The sequence below is a fragment of the Leucopleurus acutus genome, assembly GCF_964270905.1.
Source record: "Leucopleurus acutus genome assembly, chromosome: 2".
NCBI classification, from domain to species: domain Eukaryota; kingdom Metazoa; phylum Chordata; class Mammalia; order Artiodactyla; family Delphinidae; genus Leucopleurus; species Leucopleurus acutus.
In genome coordinates, this window is record NC_139143.1 from 168,892,261 (window position 1) to 168,912,075 (window position 19,815).

The following is a 19,815-nucleotide window of genomic DNA, read 5'->3' on the forward strand; positions in this document are numbered from 1 at the left end:
GACAATTTGATAACATGTATCAAGAGTCTTAAAGCCCTAACTCAGTAATCTTACTTAGGAATTTATCCGAAGAAAGCAATAAGAGATATGGCCAAAGATTTAGGTTGGAAGTAATCAAAAATATCCCACAATAGAAAAATTATTAAATAAACCATCATATAGCCATAGAGTAGAATATCATATGGTGCTCTTATATCAAGTTTTTGAAGAACACTTAAGGATACTAGAAAATGCTTTTGATAAATATAAATTTATATATTTTATTTATTTTATTCTTTTGGCTGCGTTGGGTCTTCGTTGCTGCACGCAAGTTTTCTCCAGTTGCGGCGAGTGGGGGCTACTCTTCATCGTGGTGCGCGGGCTTCTCATTGCAGTGGCTTCTCTTGTTGCGGAGCACAGGCTCTAGGTGCACAGGCTTCAGTAGTTGCAGCACGCGGGCTCAGTAGTTGTGGCGCACGGGCTTAGTTGCTCCGCGGCATGTGGGATCTTCCCAGGCCAGGGCTCGAACCCGTGTCCCCTGCATTGGCAGGTGGATTCTTAACCACTGCACTACCAGGGAAGCCCTGCTTTTGATAAATATAATGAAAAAAGTAGGATATAAACTATACCTAGTATGACCATGCTTGTGTGTTTATATGTAAACACATACATATACGAAAATTATATATACACTTCCCTAGAAAATTATATATATGTTTATATTATATGTATGTACATATTTACCTAGAAAAAATATTAGAATATACCAAAACTACTATAAGAGTCTCACTGGGTGGAAAGATTACAAGAGATTCTAATGTTCTTTATGTTTTTCAGTATTTCTAAAATTTCTGCAGAAAGTATATTTTTATTTTAAAACTCAATATGATAAATAAAATAAAGACAGCACTCACCTTCTTTCTTTTTCTAGAAGAATTTCTCGTGGGGTCAGGCTTTTCAAACTCTGCTGCCTTTGCCTCTTCCTTCTCCTCTTCCTCATCAGGTATCAGAGAGTACTTGGTCCCACCTGGCTGCATGAAACAATCCTTTGCAAAGTGGCCTGCAGAAGAGAAGTAGAAAAGGTAGGGAGGGAAGAGGCAGTCTCTCACCTTAGCAGGTGGATCTTCCCTAGAAGTTCCTGAAGGGTTGGCTCGTTCAGGAGGTACTAATGAGTTCATTCAGAGCAGCTATTGCCTTCAGAGCAGATTTTCTGTCACCTCAAGATGGCATTGCTCACTTAACCAGAGCCAGACAAGCATCTGGTCCTGGAGCTGTGGGAAACCCTGGCACCGCTTTGGAAATGGCAAAGGACGTGAGGACACAGGCTTGTGCTGCCCTCCATTAGCAACTGGGCTCAGGAATTTTTAAAGGTCTATTTGGAACTTATTCCTGACAATGAAAGGCTGCTCCAGAGAGCGGAATACTTAGCAGAGGGAGCCGAGTGGCAGGCCAAGCCCCAAAGGAAGACAGCTCTTAGGCAGCAAGCAGGAAGGCAGCACTCAGATTCAAGCTAACACACAGAAAGACAGCAGTCACCTAGGGGCACTCAGCATTCACAGACTGTCAGGTCTGGCAAGGGCCTGAGAGATCATCAAATCCAACACTGCATTTGCAGAGGACATGAAGGCCCAGAGTAGAGAAGTACCTCAAGGTCACACAGACAGCAGCAGAGCTAAAACTTACCCCAGGTCTCATACCTCCCTGCCCTGTGCTCTTTCTGCTGCATCAAAACCAACCACCTTTGGCCTGCCTGGGCCAAATTCCATCTCTCATTATTCTTCTCTGCCTCATGTAACACCTGGTGGACACAAGTTGAAGGTAAGAGAACCCCACCCTCCCTGGGCCTACACTGCTATTAAGCGGCCCTTTAACAGATGCTACACAGCTGGTTTTGTCTGAGCTCTTTGTAGACCCTCTCTCAGGGGCATAAAGAATTTGATGAAGTCATCAAAAAGCTATGTGTAAACTACTTTGCAACTCGGAGTCCAGAAGCGGGATGGTGCCTGGAAGGAGAATACAGCATAGAGTTTTCCAAATATCTATGCTGGAAATGGTCCCACAATACTCATGAGGAAGTATTCTTTCTATTTTATTTTTCCCTTCCTCCCTCTACATTAATGATAAATTGGGGCTTAGACCCCACGACCTCAACCAGGGCAAAAATCTGCTACCACTCATTGTAGAAAGATCAGGAGAGCTGGGTAGGTGAAAGGCTAGGGAGAAGGGGTGACAAATTGAGGTCACTCTGAAAACGAGAAGCTGGCAATACCTCTCATTATAGCTCCAACAAGGGAAGTCAGGCTGAAAGAGCTCTTTAATATTTGAGTAGGACTGGAGGAAACTTGAAGAAACAAAGCTAAAAGGAAGTGACTAGCCTGTATTCTTTATTACTAAAAAGATACTGTATTCAGAACTCTGAAGTTATAGAGATAAAGGTAATAAGCAAGAAAGAGCTTGACTTGGATCCTTAGAGGAATATATTTCCAAGTCACTTAATTTTTGCAGCAGAACAATAATCATCCTTCGAGATAAAAATTTAGAGTGTTAATCATAATCCAACACTCTTACCCCTCCTGGCATAGTACATGGGGACCTTGCCCAGGCAGGGCATCACCCGTAGAGAGAGGGGAGTAGTGGTGGTGGTGTAGCATCTGGCAGGGCCAGCATTCAGAAAAGGGAACAGAAAAAGCAACAAGCCATGAACTCTGATGTGAGTCTAGTAGGAACAGCAGATGAGCAGGTGAGGCCAGCATTTGGCTAAAAACCACAGTGAGCTAACCCACACCAGGGGGCCTCCCGCATCCCATAAAGGGTCCATCCACAAGGAGAGAAAAATTGAAATGATAGAGACTTCGCCTTACCTTTACAGCCACACTTCTTGCAGGTAGTGTTCAGGACAGCCTCGAGGGTGATCTTCTGCCCAGTGTAATCCTGGAAGGACCGCCTCCGCCTCTCTTCTTGCCTGTAATGAAATGATACTAACTGTTGGCCCTTTTAAGAGATATGGCCAGAGATACTACAAGTTAATACTCCATGTTGTTTCTGTTGCTCTGTGAACTTTCTGTGTTGCTCTGTGAACTTCTGTTGCTCATGTTGCTTCTGTGAACTTTCTAGCACACGTCTTTTGGTGAACATATATATGTATATGCATTCCTTTGGGAAATGCCTAGTTCCACGTAGGAGGGGAACTACTGGGTTGTAGGGCATCTGCCTTAGTAGACACTGCCAGACAGTGTGTTTACCAATTACACTCCTACAAGAAGAGCCAAAGTACCCTAGTTGTCATAGCTCTTATTTCTTATCTTTACTATAACACACAGTGCCTGCAAAGAGTACTCTTAGAAAATGTTTAATTGAAGAGTATCACTCCTGATCATTCTTTCTTTCAAACTCTAACTGTATACTATACACATGTCAATCCTAGCACATATCACACCACAGAGTTGTTTCTTCTCTAGATCGTGGGCCTGTTTAAAAAAAATCTTACTTGTGTTTGTTTCCCTGGCACCTCAGCCCAAGGCTTGGCAAGCAACAGCATCAATAAATGCTTGTTGGGGCTCCCCTGGTGGCGCAGTGGTTAAGAATCTCCCTGCCAATGCCGGGGACATGGGTTCGATCCCTGGTCTGGGAAGATCCCACATGCCGCAGAGCAGCTAAGCCCGAGCGCCACAACTATTGAGCCTGTGCTCTAGAGCCCGTGAGCCACAACTACTGAAGCCCGCATGCCTAGAGCCCGTGCTCCGCAACAAGAGAAGCCATGACAATGAGAAGCCCGCGCACCACAACGAAGAGTAGCCCCCACTCGCCGCAACTAGAGAAAGCCCATGCGCAGCAACGAAGACCCAACACAGCCAAAAATAAATAAATTAATTAAATATATTTTTAAAAATTAAAAAAAAAGCTTGTTGAAATTTCTTTGTTCTTCATCCAAAATATTTTTCTTTACCTGAACATCTTTAACTTTGACCTCTGACTTCACCTAAGATTTTCCAACCAGGTCTCTGTAGAGTCCAGCAAAAACAGAAATATTCTGCCAAAAGAGCCACACTACCCAGAGAAATGCAAGATAACAATATCAAAGCAAAACAGAGCTACTCACTTCACAAATTTCAGCCAACAGTTTCATGGGATATGTGGGCTCAAGAGAAAAAACAGAGAGGGTAAAGATACTCCATATTCTGTCCCATTCATTCTTTAAAGTTCAGCTCAAATATCGTATCTTCTATAAACTCTACCACAAGCAGAGTTAAATACTCACTTTATTTTACTGATTTGTTTACATTTTGCCTCACCCTCTGTACCACAACCAGGACTTGAATAGTAAAGTCTATGTCATGTTCTTCTCTATATCTGAGCAGAGAGCACACCATCTAGCATACTGTTGTCCAAAAGAATGCGAAGATGGACAGTTCTATAAATTTATGTCTGTACTGCTGACTATTTATGTCTGAGTTTATGTCTATGGCTAATGAGCACTTCAAATGTGGTTAGTGATTGAGGAATTGGATACCAAATTTTATTTACTTTTTTTAAAAAATAAAGTTATTTATTTTGTCTGCCACTGTCATTGTCATTGGCAGGCGGATTCTTAACCACTGCGCCACCAGGGAAGCCCCCAAATTTTATTTACTTTTAATTACTTTACATTTAAATAGACTATGTGACTAGTGGCTTCCCAGTTGGGACAGACCAGAAAAGCATATGGTTTAAGTTCTGAAAATGTCTGTTCAAATCCCTAGCTTTTGCCCTAGAAGAATCTTAGTCAAATGATAGGAGGTCTACTGTCTGGTATGGGTCATGCGAGAGGGTCAGTTCAAAGGGTGAAGCTTGAATAACAAAAACCAAGGTGAGGAGAGTGGAGAAGTAAATGTGAGTGAGTTACTTAACAACAGGCATAAAGTTTTAGTTAAGGAAGATGAGTGAGTTCTGGAGATCTAATGTACAACATTGTATGTATAGTCAACAATACTATTATACACTTAAATATTTCTTAAGAGGGTAGATCTCATGTTAAATGTTCTCACTACAATAAAATAAAATTAAACAAACAAACAAACTGAAAACCCCACCAAGGCAGGATCTTGGGGACATAACTTGAACGGTCACGAAAACTCTATTGTTTTCGGATGTCCTTATTTGTAGAACTGAGTTTCAAGTGACTATGAGTTGCAGCTTAATCAAACCCTCATTATAATGAATTCCAATACACTGCAGATTCAAACATACTATAAGCCGAATCATACCTCCCACCTAATGCCCAATTCAACAAATGTGTCACTCACCACCTGTCTCCCTTTCTGTCCTTATTGCCATCATGCTAGTTTAGGCTTCATTACATTTCACCTAAACAGTAGTAATTCATTTACTGGTCTCCCTGCCTCTAATCCATCCAGCACACATAGTTGGATTAATCTTTCTTTTTTTTTTTAAGTTTAGTAAGTGGCAAGCACCAGTGCTAGTACAATGATATGAGTAAATACATTAAAATGATAGGACATGGTAGATAGTCTACCAGTGGAAAGAGATATATAAATGGATAATTACAGTGTGGCGAAACATAAATGCTCTTTCTTAAGACTATACTATGCCGGCTAAACCTAACTGGACACTGCATTTAACCCCTTTCCATTTGCAGATTCACTTATTAGATGACCTCGTTAATACTTTGGGGCCTGAGGGAATGAAATATAAGACAGCTAGGTTTTGATGAAAAATGAAAGGTAGTTGACAAACTCTGTGTAGCTGTGTAGCATGAAGATACTGAGCCTAACAGGGTGAGGCCAGAGAATGGGGTACCTGGAGAGAATAATCTGCTCAGGAGTCTCTCCCACTCAAAGGCTTTAAAAATCATTCATATTCTTTGACTGCTATTCAAAGCTGTTCACAATCTGACCCCAACGTATATTTCAAGCCCTACATTCTAGCACCTGACCATACCCTCCCCTCTTCTTTCCTTAAACAAGACTCCTGAATTGCCATGTGCTTTCCTGCCTCATTCCTTTCCTCAGACTATTTCTTCTGCCTGGAATACTATTCTTTCACCTGCTGCCTGACAAAATCTTATCCATTCTTCAAGACCTAGCTCAATTGCCATGTCTTCTCTGACCATCAGGGCCTAATATCAACTCTTCCTCTTCAAGCGAATTCCTAGAATTCTTCCTTTAAAACATTCTTTTAACATTTATTACATGTTGTCTTAAAATTAAAGTTATTTGCATAATTATCACATTACACTAGGCAGTAAGGTCCTGAGGCAGAAACCTTGGTATTGCCATTATACCTCACATAGAATATGAGCCCAGTAAATATATGTTGAATAATGAGTAAATGGATGCACTAACTTAACGACTACTATACATTAGGCACTATGGGAGATAAGACGTGGCCTCTGCCTCATGGGTTTTATATATCCTTTCAAAAGAAAGGGTATGATAATCTCAGATATTAGAGGAAAAACAAAGAAACATTTTAAAACAATAACTACAAGTAGCCACTATGTGTTAAGTTTCTACTATAGATTAGACAATTAGGCTCTTCATAAACAAGATTTTATTTAAATCATACCATCATTTCTAAGATGTAGGTGTCATTACCTCCATTTTGAAGAAGCTGAGGTTCAAAGAGGCTAGCTAATCTGCTCAGGGTGGTATACTAGCTTGTGGCAGAACTAGGACTCTTTCTGATTCAAGTCTAACTCTAAAACCTGTCATCATTCCACTATGCCATGCTTCTTTCCTAGATGCAGTCTAGAAATAGTTTACAACAGAAGTTACTGTTCGGTCACTTAGTCATTACTAGAAGTAGTCCATACATAAAGACACATTCATCATAAAACCAGGGGGTCCTTTCCCTTCCCCTCCCTTGTTGTGAGAAAGAGAAGTAGCTCTTTTATCTTACTTGTTTTATATTTTATCCTTATAAGGGTGGCTTTGGGAAATTTCACTGCTTTTAATGAGTCTGTATAGACAGGATTCTTTGGAGCAGAAGTAATTTATTACAATGCAATCAGTAAATGCCAGACTTAAATAACATTTCTGAGCTCAGAGTTATAAAAGATTTCTAATGTAAATGGAAAGTGTTATATAACCACAGGCAAATTATCACCAAGCTAAAACTAAGAAAATAAAGTAAAATGGAGATAACACCCACTTTGCAGGTTGTTATGAGAATTAGATGCACTGATGTACACCAACCACCTGGCATAATGCCTGGCACATAGTATGTATTCAATAAATATCATTTCCCTTCCTTTTAGGTAAATTTCCTTCATATCCAAAATGATTTTGCTCAGAACTATAAACCTAAGGGTTTCCAAACATTGTGCCGCCAAGATCCCACTCAAACAACATTTCTTATTTTTTTATTATTTTAAAAAAAAAATAACATGATGGCCATTAAGAGCACCCAATTAGCATGAGATAAAGAATGTGATATTTTATCATCAGAAGCAGTGAAATAATGTCATGGTTAACCTGAGGATAAATGTATGATTTTTTAGTTGGCTTTCTGAAATACTTGAAACAGTTCATAAACCCCCAAGACTCCTTCAAGGGATATTAGCTACCTAGGAACCCCTGGTTAGAAACCACTGGCATATACAGGTATACCCCCGTTTTATTGAGCTTCACAGATATTGCGATTTCTACAATTTGAAGGTCTGTGGCAACCCTGAGTTGAGCAAGTCTACTGGCACTATTTTTCCAACAGTATTTGCTCACTTTATGTCTCTGTATCAAATTTGGTAATTTTGCAATATTTCACACTTTTTCATTATTATTATTATTATATTTGTTATGGTGATCTCTGATCAGAGATCTTTGATGTTACTACTGTCATTGTTTGAGCATTTTTTAAGCAATGAAGTATTTTTTAATTAAGGTACATACACTGTTTTTTAGACATTATGCTATTGCACACTTAATAGACTACAATATAGTGTAAACATTACTTTTATATGCACTGGGAAACCAAAAAATTCATGCGATTTACTTTATTAAGATATTTGCTTTATTGTGATGGTCCAGAACTGAACCCACAGTATCTCCAAAGTATGCCTGTATTCAAGAAAGATTTTGAGACAGCAAATTCCCTGTATCACCAGCCAGTATCCTACAGAGAAAATTTTCCATTCATAAATGAAAGGTCAGAAGAGCCAGTGAAAGTAAGGTGCTGTGTTCAGAACACAGCACATCCCAATATGCAGGAGTCTAAAACCCCACTGGAGTTATTCCTCCTACATGGTCTCTGCCTTTTTTCAGTCCCAGAGCTAGGAGAAAGGCAAATAACAAATATCTCACGATGAATGCTCGTTGGCTAACTGGTTCAAGGTCAGAAGCTGAAAAAGAATAAGGGGAAGGAAATGAAACCATTGACAGCGCACTTCTATGCTAGGAGGTGCATGTTAGCATTTCATCTTAGCACTCTATGCAGTAATGTGTTATCTTTAACACTTTATACCTCTAAAAACCAAAGTCACAAAGGTCACATAACTCATCAATATCACAGCCTACAAACAGTAGAGTTCCCAAGTGGGCCTGATTCACTACAGCATTCTGTGGTTTGAGAAGTAGAAGGATTTTAGCCTTTCCAAACATTTTACCTACTCAATGATAACGTTGTTGGGGTCAAGGTCCTTCCCAGTCCCTTGGTTGACAACCTTCATGGAGAGGGATACTTTTATCCTATCATTTTTCATCTGAAAAAAACAAAAGCAAAGTCAGCAAAAGCTCAAAGTACATCATTTAGACTGCTGGCCTAAAATTATCGAAGAATTGAAGTTTTTATCATGTAACAAACACTGAGTTCCTCTTATGGCCAAGGTCCTGTGCTCTGAACATTGCGGGTACTAATAAGCATAACAGGCAGATCCTATGGCAAAAGCATTTTAGGAAATGGTTTTCTTATCATTCTTGACCCTCCTGGGGGGAAAGACAAAAATGGTTGCTCAGAAATCTGGGGCCTGGGGAAGTAACCAGGAAGAAAATGAAAGCTGTTTCTTTTAGATAGTTCAGCATAATAATCTGTTCACAGATTATTATGAGCACAGAATAGGTTTCAGAACATTCCAGTGGACTAGATCTCCTTTTGGACTTCGTCTAAAAGCTTTTTAAACATGAAAACAGGGGCTTCCCTGGTGGCGCAGTGGTTGAGAGTCCGCCTGCCGATGCAGGGGACACGGGTTCGTGCCCCGGTCCGGGAAGATCCCACATGCCGTGGAGCGGCTGGGCCCGTGAGCCATGGACGCTGAGCCTGCGCATCCGGAGCCTGTGCTCCGCAATGGGAGAGGCCGCAACAGTGAGAGGCCCGCGTACCGCAAAAAAACAAAACAAAACAAAACATGAAAACAATTAAGAGCATCTTTAAATGTGAAGACAGTTGTTAGCCACATTGGTCTTCTTTTGCTTCCTCCAGCATTTGAAGGCCCTCTTCACTTTGGGGTCTTTGTATTAGCTATTCTCTTTGCCTGGAATATTCTTTTCCTAACATTTCACATGACTAGTTCCTTTTCCTTTGGGTCTCAGCTCATATACCACCCCCGCAGAAAGCCCATTCCTGACCCCTTTATCTAAATCTACCTCCACATTGTTTGAACCTATTAGAGCACTTACTATAACTTATATTTTTAATTATTTTAGCTTGCTTACTTTTTATTTGTCTCCTCCAGTTATAATCTATATAAGTTCCATAACCACTGGAGTCATTTACATCTGATTCTTGTATCCCTCAGACCTAGTACATAATAAGCACTCAAATACTGTCGAATAATATTTCTTTCAGGCCTGTCTCCCCTGCAATTCTCTGGTAAAAGAGCAGGTATCAGTGTATGTGCACATTTCTCCTGTGGTTTGTCCATACCCGCAGACCCTCAAGTGAGTTGCTGTTAACAGGATCCTCCAGTGCTTTCTCATTTCCCTCATATTGCATGGTGCCAGGTATGAGGAAAAAATGACTGTAAACTCTATGCCCCTTTCTGCTTTGGTCCAAATTGAAGTCCATCTGGAAGATTTCTACTAAAAGATAGTCTCATAGATTAAGTTTTCTTCTCTCTTTTTGGTTCTTTACTTTTTTGGTATTTTCTTCACACCCACCATGTGGGTGAACTTCAGGGAAGGAAGTTTTATAAACATGTACTTATTGCACCACACTTATTACATACAGTTCACACCATTCCTTCTGAGTTTGCATGACAGACAGCCCAAAGGTTTAAATTCAAGTCAGATTATAGTGGCAGGATTCAAAAATAAGATTATCAGCCATGGTTAACAATGCATACACACTCATGAAATATCATCATGAAATACTAAGAAAATCCCAGCTTTTCCTAATCCTTTCTAATGAGTTAAAGTTGCACAGAACTTTACCTCTCGTCCAATAAGCTTCACCCACACTTTGTCTCCGACATCTACTATCTCAGAGGGCTTATCCACGCGACAGGATGACATATGAGTTCGATGGACCAGACCTGAGCACAAGAAGAAGAAATAAAATAAGGCACAGGGCATGTCTGGTATTCATACTCTAAATAACACAGTAAGGAGAAGAGTTGGAGATTCACTGAAAAAGGTTTCATTAATTTAAAACTGCAAATTAAAACAATTTGAGGACTTCCCTGGTGGCACAGTGGTTAAGAATCCACCTGCCACTGCAGGGATCGAACATGGTTTCGATACCCGGTCCGGGAAGATCCCACATGCCACGGAGCAACTAAGCCCGCATGTCACAACTACTGAAGCCCGTGCGTCTAGAGCCCAGGCTCCACAACAAGAGTAGCCCCTGCTCGCTGCAACTAGAGAAAGCCCATGTGCAGCAACGAAGACCCAACACAGCCAAAAATAAATAAATAAACTTATTTAAAAAAACAATTTGAGATCACTTTTTATACCTAATCAACTAACAAATATTCTTTAAAATAGTGTTTAATGTTAGTAGAGATGTAATACAACAACTACATTTATATAATACTGGTAAAAATACAAGTTGGTAAAATTCTTTGAAAACAAAGGGCATAGAGATGTTTATACCTTTGATGCAAGAATATCACCATTGGAATTCTTCCAAAAGAAAAACTCAGTAGAGGCAAAAATCTATGGCATATAAAAATACTTGCAGAAACTAACACACCATTGTAAAGCAATTATACTCCAATAAAGATGTAAAAAAAAAAATACTTGCAGTATTATTACCTACCAAGGTTAAAAATAAAAATTACGAAACAATCTAAACGACGAATAATTGGAAAACAGCTTGGTAAATTATGATAAATCTTTCAAAAAAGAGTCAACAGGGACTTCCCTGGTGGCGCAGTGGTTAAGAATCCACCTGCCAATGCCGGGGACATGGGTTCGAGCCCTGGTGCGGGAAGCTCCCACGTGCCGCAGAGCACGTGCGCCACAACTACTGAAGCCCGCGCGCCTAGAGCCCGTGCTCCGCAACAACAGAAGCACCGCAATGAGAAGCCCACGCACTGCTCGTCCCAACTAGAGAAAGCCTGCGCGCAGCAACGAAGACCCAATGCAGCCAAAGCAAAAAAGAAAGGAGTAAGTAGCCATTTAAATGACAGTTACAGAAAATAATTATGATAAGTGAAAAAAGTAAATATAAACAAGGTGACATTTTTAATCTATTAAATTAGCAAAATATTTAGAAGATAATATCCAATGTTGATATGAGTATAGTAAAATAAGAAATATTTCTGAGGCTAATATAAATCTTTAGAAACCATTTAGCAATGGCTATCAAGAGTGATAAAAATATTTAATAAAATTAAATCCTTTTCCTTGTCTGTCCAAGGTCCTTTTCTGGGAGAACCACCTTCCCTACATTCTAAAATAATCTGGTCAGTCCTTGTAATTTGGTTGGAGCTGATCTGACCCCCAGCTGTGGGCACATGACACAGGCGTGGTCAATCAAGTTACTTCATTCCCCAGGCCACAACAATTGATTGGTTCAGGGACAGACACAAGATGCTAGCTAAATCAAATCCACTTTCTCAAGCCTTTTGTCAGGATTATAAACTACAGAAAGTTACCAATGCTCATCTTTACCACCAGGTGGCAAGAGTAAGCCAGAGGGAAGCAAAAGAAGAGGCTGCATAAACAAGGGACCAAAGCCCTGAAGGCATAAACTGAGCACCTAATCCAGCCCCGGTGGAAGCTAAATTTACTCCCCAACTAAATTAGACAAAACGTTTCTCCTGTATTTTTGTCCCTTGCAACCAAGAGTTCTAATAATTAACTTGACCCATAATCACTTCTGAGACTAAAAAAATAATCTTATACACAGAAAAATCTATATGCACCTAGAAAAGTGATCTATATCAAAATATTCAATGTATTTTTAAGACAGAAAAAAATTAGAAACAACCTAATATCTAGCAATAGAGTAATGGTTAAGTCAACTATGGTACAGCTACTTGGCCCATTAAAAACAATGTTCAAAAGATTATGTAAAAATACATCAATAATTCACTCTTTTGCAAATATTTATTGAGTGCCTACTATGTGCCAAACATTGTAGGCAACTAGCATTTTCTCATTTAAATAATAAAAATGCTTAACACAGATTCTAAAAATTAGAAAGAAATAATCTAAACTGCTATGGATCGCAGGTTAATGTTTTATTTTCAGATGTTTTAATAATAGAGAAAACTATATTGAGAGAAATGAATATAATAAACAATTATTTTGAATGAAAATAAACCAGGAATCTAAAGAAAAAACTTGACAAGTCAAACAAAGATTTATGTCCAAAAAACCTGCCTTACCTGAAGTTTCCTGAGAGAATTACTAACCTTTATTCTCAGTCTCTCTCTCACACACATGCATACGCAAAGTTGTCAGCACATGCCTGTAACTCAAAATATCTACCCTCTGTGTTTGGAGCTCCTGTGGGAAGCCACTGCTTTCTCTGATCATGGTTATTGGGTCTCTCAGACCTACTTCAGCTGATTCTGGAGGTTGATAGCCTATCGTTCAATACCCCAGGAACCAAAATATTCTATATACATTATATAACCCATGTTTAAAATTTTAGACCATCACATAATCTCTAAATTGGATAAAATTCATGGAGCTGGGCTTTTTTCTTTTTCATGATCATGTAATGAGCAGAGTAACCTAAATGGAAAATCCAGAGAGGAAATTCAGATGCCCTAAAGGAATGGGTAACGTTTCATTTTGACATTTTTCCGCTACAACTGTCCTCTAATTCTCAAATTCACTTCTTTCCTGAACTGCTAATGGAAGTTGGGAAAGAAATTACTGTTGAACCTAATATAGTTGAGAGAACTTTTTTTTTTTTCTCAAACAGGTCTATTTATTGGAGTACCACAAAGAAAGAATGAGTTAACCATTTGTCCTTCTCCCATGTGATCCCAAAGCAGGATATTTTCTGGCCCAGTCATCTCTCTTAGTTAAATATGGCACTTTTGTAAAGCATTAATAATGAAAAACTACAAACAACTTAAAAAGATTATGTGGTACATCTGAATGATAGAATAATGCTGTTAGATGTTTACAAAAAGTATTTTAAAAGACAAAGAAATGTTTAACATTCATTAAGTGTAAAAGCTGCAAAATGTATATATAGAATATAATCTTAATCTCAATGTTAATTTTTATGCACATATGTGACCATAAAGAAATACACTGGGCTTCCCTGGTGGCGCAGTGGTTGAGAATCTACCTGCCAATGCAGGGGACACGGGTTCGGGCCCTGGTCTGGGAAGATCCCACATGCCACGGAGCAACTAGGCCCGTGAGCCACAACTACTGAGCCTGCGCATCTGGAGCCTGTACTCCACAAGAGAGGCTGCAACAGTGAGAGGCCCGCGCACCGCGATGAAGAGTGGCCCCTGCTTGCCGCAACTAGAGAAAGCCCTCGCACAGAAACGAAGACCAAACACAGCCAAAGTAAATAAATAAATAAAATAAAAATTAAAAAAAAAAATACACTGAAATGTTAACAGTGCCTATCTCTGTGTGGTAGTAATATCACACAACGATCATTTGCTTTGGTAGTTTTTTCCCTTATTTTTCTATAAGCATGCAATAGTTTTAACCATAAAAATTTTAACCATAAAAACCTATATATATATATATATAAGCAAAATGTGAAATTATATGTACACTATGATTGAAATTATGTAAAATTATGTCTCATATGCACACAGATGAAAAGGGAACATAAAAATTGTTATACTGGGGTATAGGATTTTTATAGTTGAAACATTAATGGCTTATCTCCTTAGTTTATTGGGTGAATTAAACAAGAGAAATGGTCTAGCCCACAGTGTTGAATGCAAATGTCAGGTAGGCAGTTGGATATGTAAGTCTGTAGCTCAGACAAGGGGTGTAAGCTGAAGATACAAATGTAGGAGCCTTCAGCATGCAGATGCTTACATGCCAAAATACATTAATCAGACTGTCAATTTAGTGATTGGTTCGGTGATAGACACAATTCACCAATTTATTAATTTACAACAGAGGATACACTTTTCTTATACTTGGAAGGTTCCAAGTCCTTATCTAGGTAAACTACCCACTGACCCCAGTATCAAATACCGAAAAATTAGATTAGTGATCAAAAATTGCTTCAACACGGAATCAGAACAAAAGGGAGACAAACGTTTTGAGAGATGTTTCCAGTCCATGAAGGTTTAACGGACCCCCTCATAAAAGAATCCATCTCTCTAGTTCCTACCATCAGATTCATTTTTTCCTTATTAAGGCAAAATAAACACTGCCAACTTCAGGCTCTCAGGCTTTCTTTTACTATGTTCCAGAGATTGATATCTGCTCATATAATCTCTCCCTAGTAGAATGATACAATCAATTAGACTTCAGCTTACTAAAGTGCAATTTCATTCCAATCCCTTTTTCCCTAGAATTAAACCCAGATTATCTTGTTGAAGTCTTGAATGCTCCCAACTCCTCAGTCACAGATTTATAGGCAATTACCTGGTATATTTCTGTCTATGGCTAATCCTACACTCTGTGTAGGATTCATCATTAGTTTCATTCTCAGAAGACAGCCTGAATTCTTGGGAGGTACTTCATTGTTACCCAGATACACCACCAACAGTTGGATTAAATGCATATGGTAGAAGGCACCATATAAAACATGAGGCTCCCTCCTTGGTACTGGATATTTCACTAGATACAGAACATCCACACATTCATTTAAACCTTACATCAGCCCTGTGACATTAGGTTCACATGAGGAAATAGTCTAGAAGTTAAGTAAATTGTCCATGGTCACAAAGCTGATAAAGAAAGAACTGCAATTCAAATATGAGTCTGTCAGGTCTTCTACAACACAGTAGATATTTCTCCATTTTTTTCTTTATTATCAATCTGTTATCTTTTCAATTAAAAAGAGAAAGATCTCATCTACAACAGTAGAAACACATCTAATTCTGTTCTAGCAAACGCTCCAGAACAGAAACCAACAAAAATGCTTTGCTCATCATGTCACATGGAAGGGGGGAGTGTGTGTCTGGATCTCTGACATTAAGCCGTAAATGCCCAAAGGGCATATCAAATCCATCATATTTCAGTAAACCTAACATAACACTTAAACAGAATGAGTCCCATCTGAGTGTATGCTGGTAAAAGAAAGAAAAAAAAATTCTGACAACTTGGAAAGAGCTAGCATCTAAATCGCCATACGAGAAAAACAGACAGCCTATTATAGTTCCCTTAAAAATATTCTCCCAACTGTGTTAGGTTCACCATTAATTTCACAAATTCCATTGACAATAAAGGAAAGAGGTTAAAACTTACAAACTATTAGGGGACAGCTGCAGCCCAAAAATGTCAAAATAAAAGGTCTCCTTTATCTTTGGGGCATCTGCATTCCCTCTCTAGACTTGTCAAATAAGTTATCTCCAATCAGCAGTATATGACAATAATGTAAGCACATAAATTAAAGTGCTTGCACATCCTTTATCTTGTTGAGATTATGAATTCCTTCAAACATTTACTAAATATCCACTATATTATAAGCAAAAGTGGATCCAAGGATGAGTGAGACATCATCCTGCTTGTCAAGAAACTAAAGTATACACATCATCCCATTTCACAGATAAGGAAACTAAGGCTCAAGGACTAAGCAACCTGCTATAGTCAAGAAGCTAGTAAATGGGGGAGCTGGGACTAGGATTCATGTATTCATTTAATAAAATTCAATGAACACCCACTATATCTCAGGCACTGTAGTAGGCCCTGACTCATCCCAACAGCCTAACTATTCCACAGTTCAGTGGATTAACGGCAACTTCACTTATTTCATTACACCACATTGTAATTTGTTTACATCTCTAGACTGTGAACAATCTGAGAGCAGCAGGGACTATGTTTTCTTATCTCTGTGTTCCCACATAACATACTGACCAGAAAATAGAACTCAATAATTATTTGTTAAACCTGAATTCTTTGCTAAAAATATTTGTGCTACTACCACAAGCAAGCCACTTTAAAAGTGTTTAACACTGAACAATCTCTACTCTCAAAATTTCATAGTTTAGTGCTGGTGGGCAGAGGATAGTAGAGAAAAAAAGAACTTCATAAATATATAAGGCTGCATTGTCCACTACAATAGTCACTAGCTACAGATGTTTTACACTGAAGTTTAATCAAAATAAACAAAATTTAAAAGTTGCTGGGCTACTGTATTAGACAGCACAGATGTGGTATAATACAAAAATATATTCGGTCTTTGTCCCTGGTCCCTGCACAGAACTCTTAAAACTCTTGGAATTTCCCCAGTGATAGGGGTGTCTTTGTAATTCATAGTAAGCCCCTTTTGATCATACTAGAGTTTATGCTAATGAGGTGACTTAGTTGTGGGGCCCCTTGATAGTTTCTGGATGGAGCTGTCACCAGAAAGACCAAGTGATTAAAGGATTGGAACTTTCAGCTCCACTGACCTCCTGGGGGAGGGGCTGGAGATAGAGCTCTATAAAAACTGAACAATGAGAGTCAGAGAGCTTCTGGGTTGGTAAACACCTCAGCTTGCTGGAGGGTCGTATGCCAGAGGACATGGAAGCTCTGTGTACCCCTCCTCCCGTATCTTAACCTATACATCTCTTCCGTTTGGCTGTTCCTGTTTGTATCCTTTATAATAAACCAGCAAACAAAAAGAAAGTGTTTTCCTGAGTTCTGTGAGCCATTTTAGCAAATTATCAAATTTGTGGAGGGGGTCAATGGAACTCCTGATTCATAGTGGGTCAGCTAGAAATAAGGGTGGCTCAGGACTTGCGACTAGCATCTCAAGTGGGGGCATTCTTGTGGGAATGAGCCCCGTTAACTTATGGGACCTGACACTAACTCCCGGTAGTGTCAAAATTGAATTGAATTGTTAGACACCCCGTTGGTGCGCAGAGAACTGGAGAACTGGTTGGTGTTAGAAAACACATCAGAACAAATATAGAACATTTCCATCACTGTAGAAAGTTCTATTGGACAACACCATGAGAGGGGAAGGAAAATCTAGTTTAGACTTCAATACTAGGAAGGGGTCTTTAACTCAGTAGTGATTAAAAAATTCTGAAAATAGAAATCTGAGAAAAATGACTCAAATTAGAGTCTACCTTCCTGAATGAGCGATGTTAAAATCTACAGACCAGTTATTTCATAACTCAGTCCTTTCAGAATGGGACTTAATAATCTTCCTCCATTCAAGGGTGGAGAAGCTAAAATACACTGTAACTGCTCCAGTTACCCAATGAACCTACAGAAGTGCCCAGGATTAGAACTCACAGAGTTTCCATCTAATTATTTGGCTCCCTGAGCTCCCCTTCCAAGGCTTGTCTTAGCACAGCTGTCAGACTGACAGATTGACTTGTAAACTGGCAGTCACAATCAGAGGCATCACCTGACAGGCTATGGACACAAGTGAGTTGAAGACTAACTGCTGGAAGATGGCAGGCCTTTAATTGCCACACAGTCCCCAAAGTGTCACATAAATATTCAAGTAAGGATGGGACTTTCAGGTACTGGCAGCTATGGCAAGTACACTGACAAGAAAAGCAGTCCTCGGATCAAAAGAGGTGCATACCCTATAGGGATGAGGATGAGTTACACCTCATTACATCCCAGTGAACGTAAAATGAGAAACTTTATTACAGATTGCTTATTGCAAGCTTGGAAACTACTGGTGAGCCATTTCTAATTCGCCAAGATGCAATTTGCAGCAGAGTACATAGTCTCCAAGGCTAGAGGTATGGCTTTATTAGCAAAATCAGCTGTTGGACTTCTGTAAAAGAAAAATTTTGTTTTAAAGAATTGCAAATAGTGAAAGTCCCTTTTCCATGTACATCTCTCCCTTAGCAAACCAAGATCCCCAGAGGTGACCACTGTTAATAATTTGTTGCCTATTCTTCCAGACTTTCTTCTAAATATATGCAGTAATGTTTAAAATACTAGGCATATGTAAACATGCTTTAAAAGGGGGAAGGGTCATGCTATACAAATTGTTGTGCAACATGCTTTTTCATTTTGTTAGCTTAGACACCTTTCCATTTCAGTAAATTGAGACTTACCCTGTTTTACTGATGCACTTTTCCCCCTCACTTTAACATCTCTGAAATTGGAATGCTTCTTATAACCAATGGTGTCTTACAACTGCTATCCGTCAGGTATCGGTGTGGTGGAATTGTATAAAAACTTTCCATTGGGGCTTCCCTGGTGGCGCAGTGGTTGAGAGTCCGCCTGCCGATGCAGGGGACACGGGTTCATGCCCTGGTCCGGGAAGATCCCACATGCCACGGAGCAGCTGGGCCTGTGAGCCATGGCTGCTGAGCCTGCGCGTCCGGAGCCTGTGCTCCGCGATGGGAGAGGCCACAACAGTGAGAGGCCCGCGTACCGCAAAAAAAAAAACAAAAAACTTTCCATTGACCCTTATGGTAAAAGGAAGACAGTACCAGCACCAAAGTATCTTAGAAATACAGTTATCATTCTTTTTATCATCTGCATAGTTCACTGCATAGATGTACATAATTTACATAATTCCATAAAGCAAACTATATTCCCTAAAGAACTGCTGGATCAAAAGAGTAAGCACATCAAAAACATCAACAGATATTACCAAAGTATGTAACAATTTATGTTCTCAATAGTAAATGGAACTATTGTTGGAAATAGCCAACACTTTAAAAAATATTTTAAAAATAATTTTAGATTCACATGTAGTTGAAAGAAATAATTCAGAAAGATCTTATGAACCCTTTACCCAGTTTCCTCCAATGTAACATTTGGCAAAACTAGGATATCACAAAACTATCACAACTAGGATATCGGCACTGATACTGTGGTATAATAAGAAATATGTATTTGGTCTTTGTCCCTGGTTCCTGGCACAGAGCTCCTAAACTCTCGGAATTTCCTGATAGGAGCATCTAGTGATTTATAACAAGACCCTTCCAATCTTACCCAAGTTTATGCTAATGAGGTGACTATTGGTCAGCCGCTAGAGAGCTTCAAGATGGGAGATGGTAACGACCAGAGGAATCATTGTGTGATTAGAAGGTTGGAAGTTTCAGCCCCATTCCAACTTCCAGGGAGGGAAGAGGGGCTGGAGATGGAGTTAAATGATCAGTGGTCAATGATTTAATCAATTATGGCCATGTAATGGGGTCTCCACAAAAACCCTTAAGTGATAAGGTTTGGAGAGCTTCTGAGTTGGCAAGTATATCCACACACCATGAAGGTGATGAACTTCAATTCTACAGAGACAGAGGTTCTTGCACTCAGGGTCCTTTTGGACCCTACCCAATGTACCTCCTCACCTGGCTGTTCATTTGTATCTTTTATAATAAACTGTAACTGTTAAGTATGG

The 19,815-nt window shown here is 39.3% G+C and overlaps 1 protein-coding gene across 3 annotated transcripts in view; it reads right to left on the minus strand.

Annotated features, from left to right (window-relative positions):
- ZCCHC17 (zinc finger CCHC-type containing 17) overlaps window positions 1-19,815 on the minus strand; it is a gene marked incomplete at its 5' end in the record, with an annotated part of 46,343 nt that overhangs the window by 17,564 nt on the left and 8,964 nt on the right. The window contains 4 exons of one of the 3 annotated variants that reach the window (XM_082833320.1): window positions 894-1,039; window positions 2,841-2,941; window positions 8,583-8,674; window positions 10,341-10,441. In XM_082833320.1, the coding sequence (XP_082689446.1) occupies window positions 894-1,039; window positions 2,841-2,941; window positions 8,583-8,674; window positions 10,341-10,441 (440 nt within the window). The remainder of the gene's footprint in view (window positions 1-893; window positions 1,040-2,840; window positions 2,942-8,582; window positions 8,675-10,340; window positions 10,442-19,815) is intronic. The other 2 variants (XM_082833321.1, XM_082833322.1) reach the window with 2 other exon arrangements.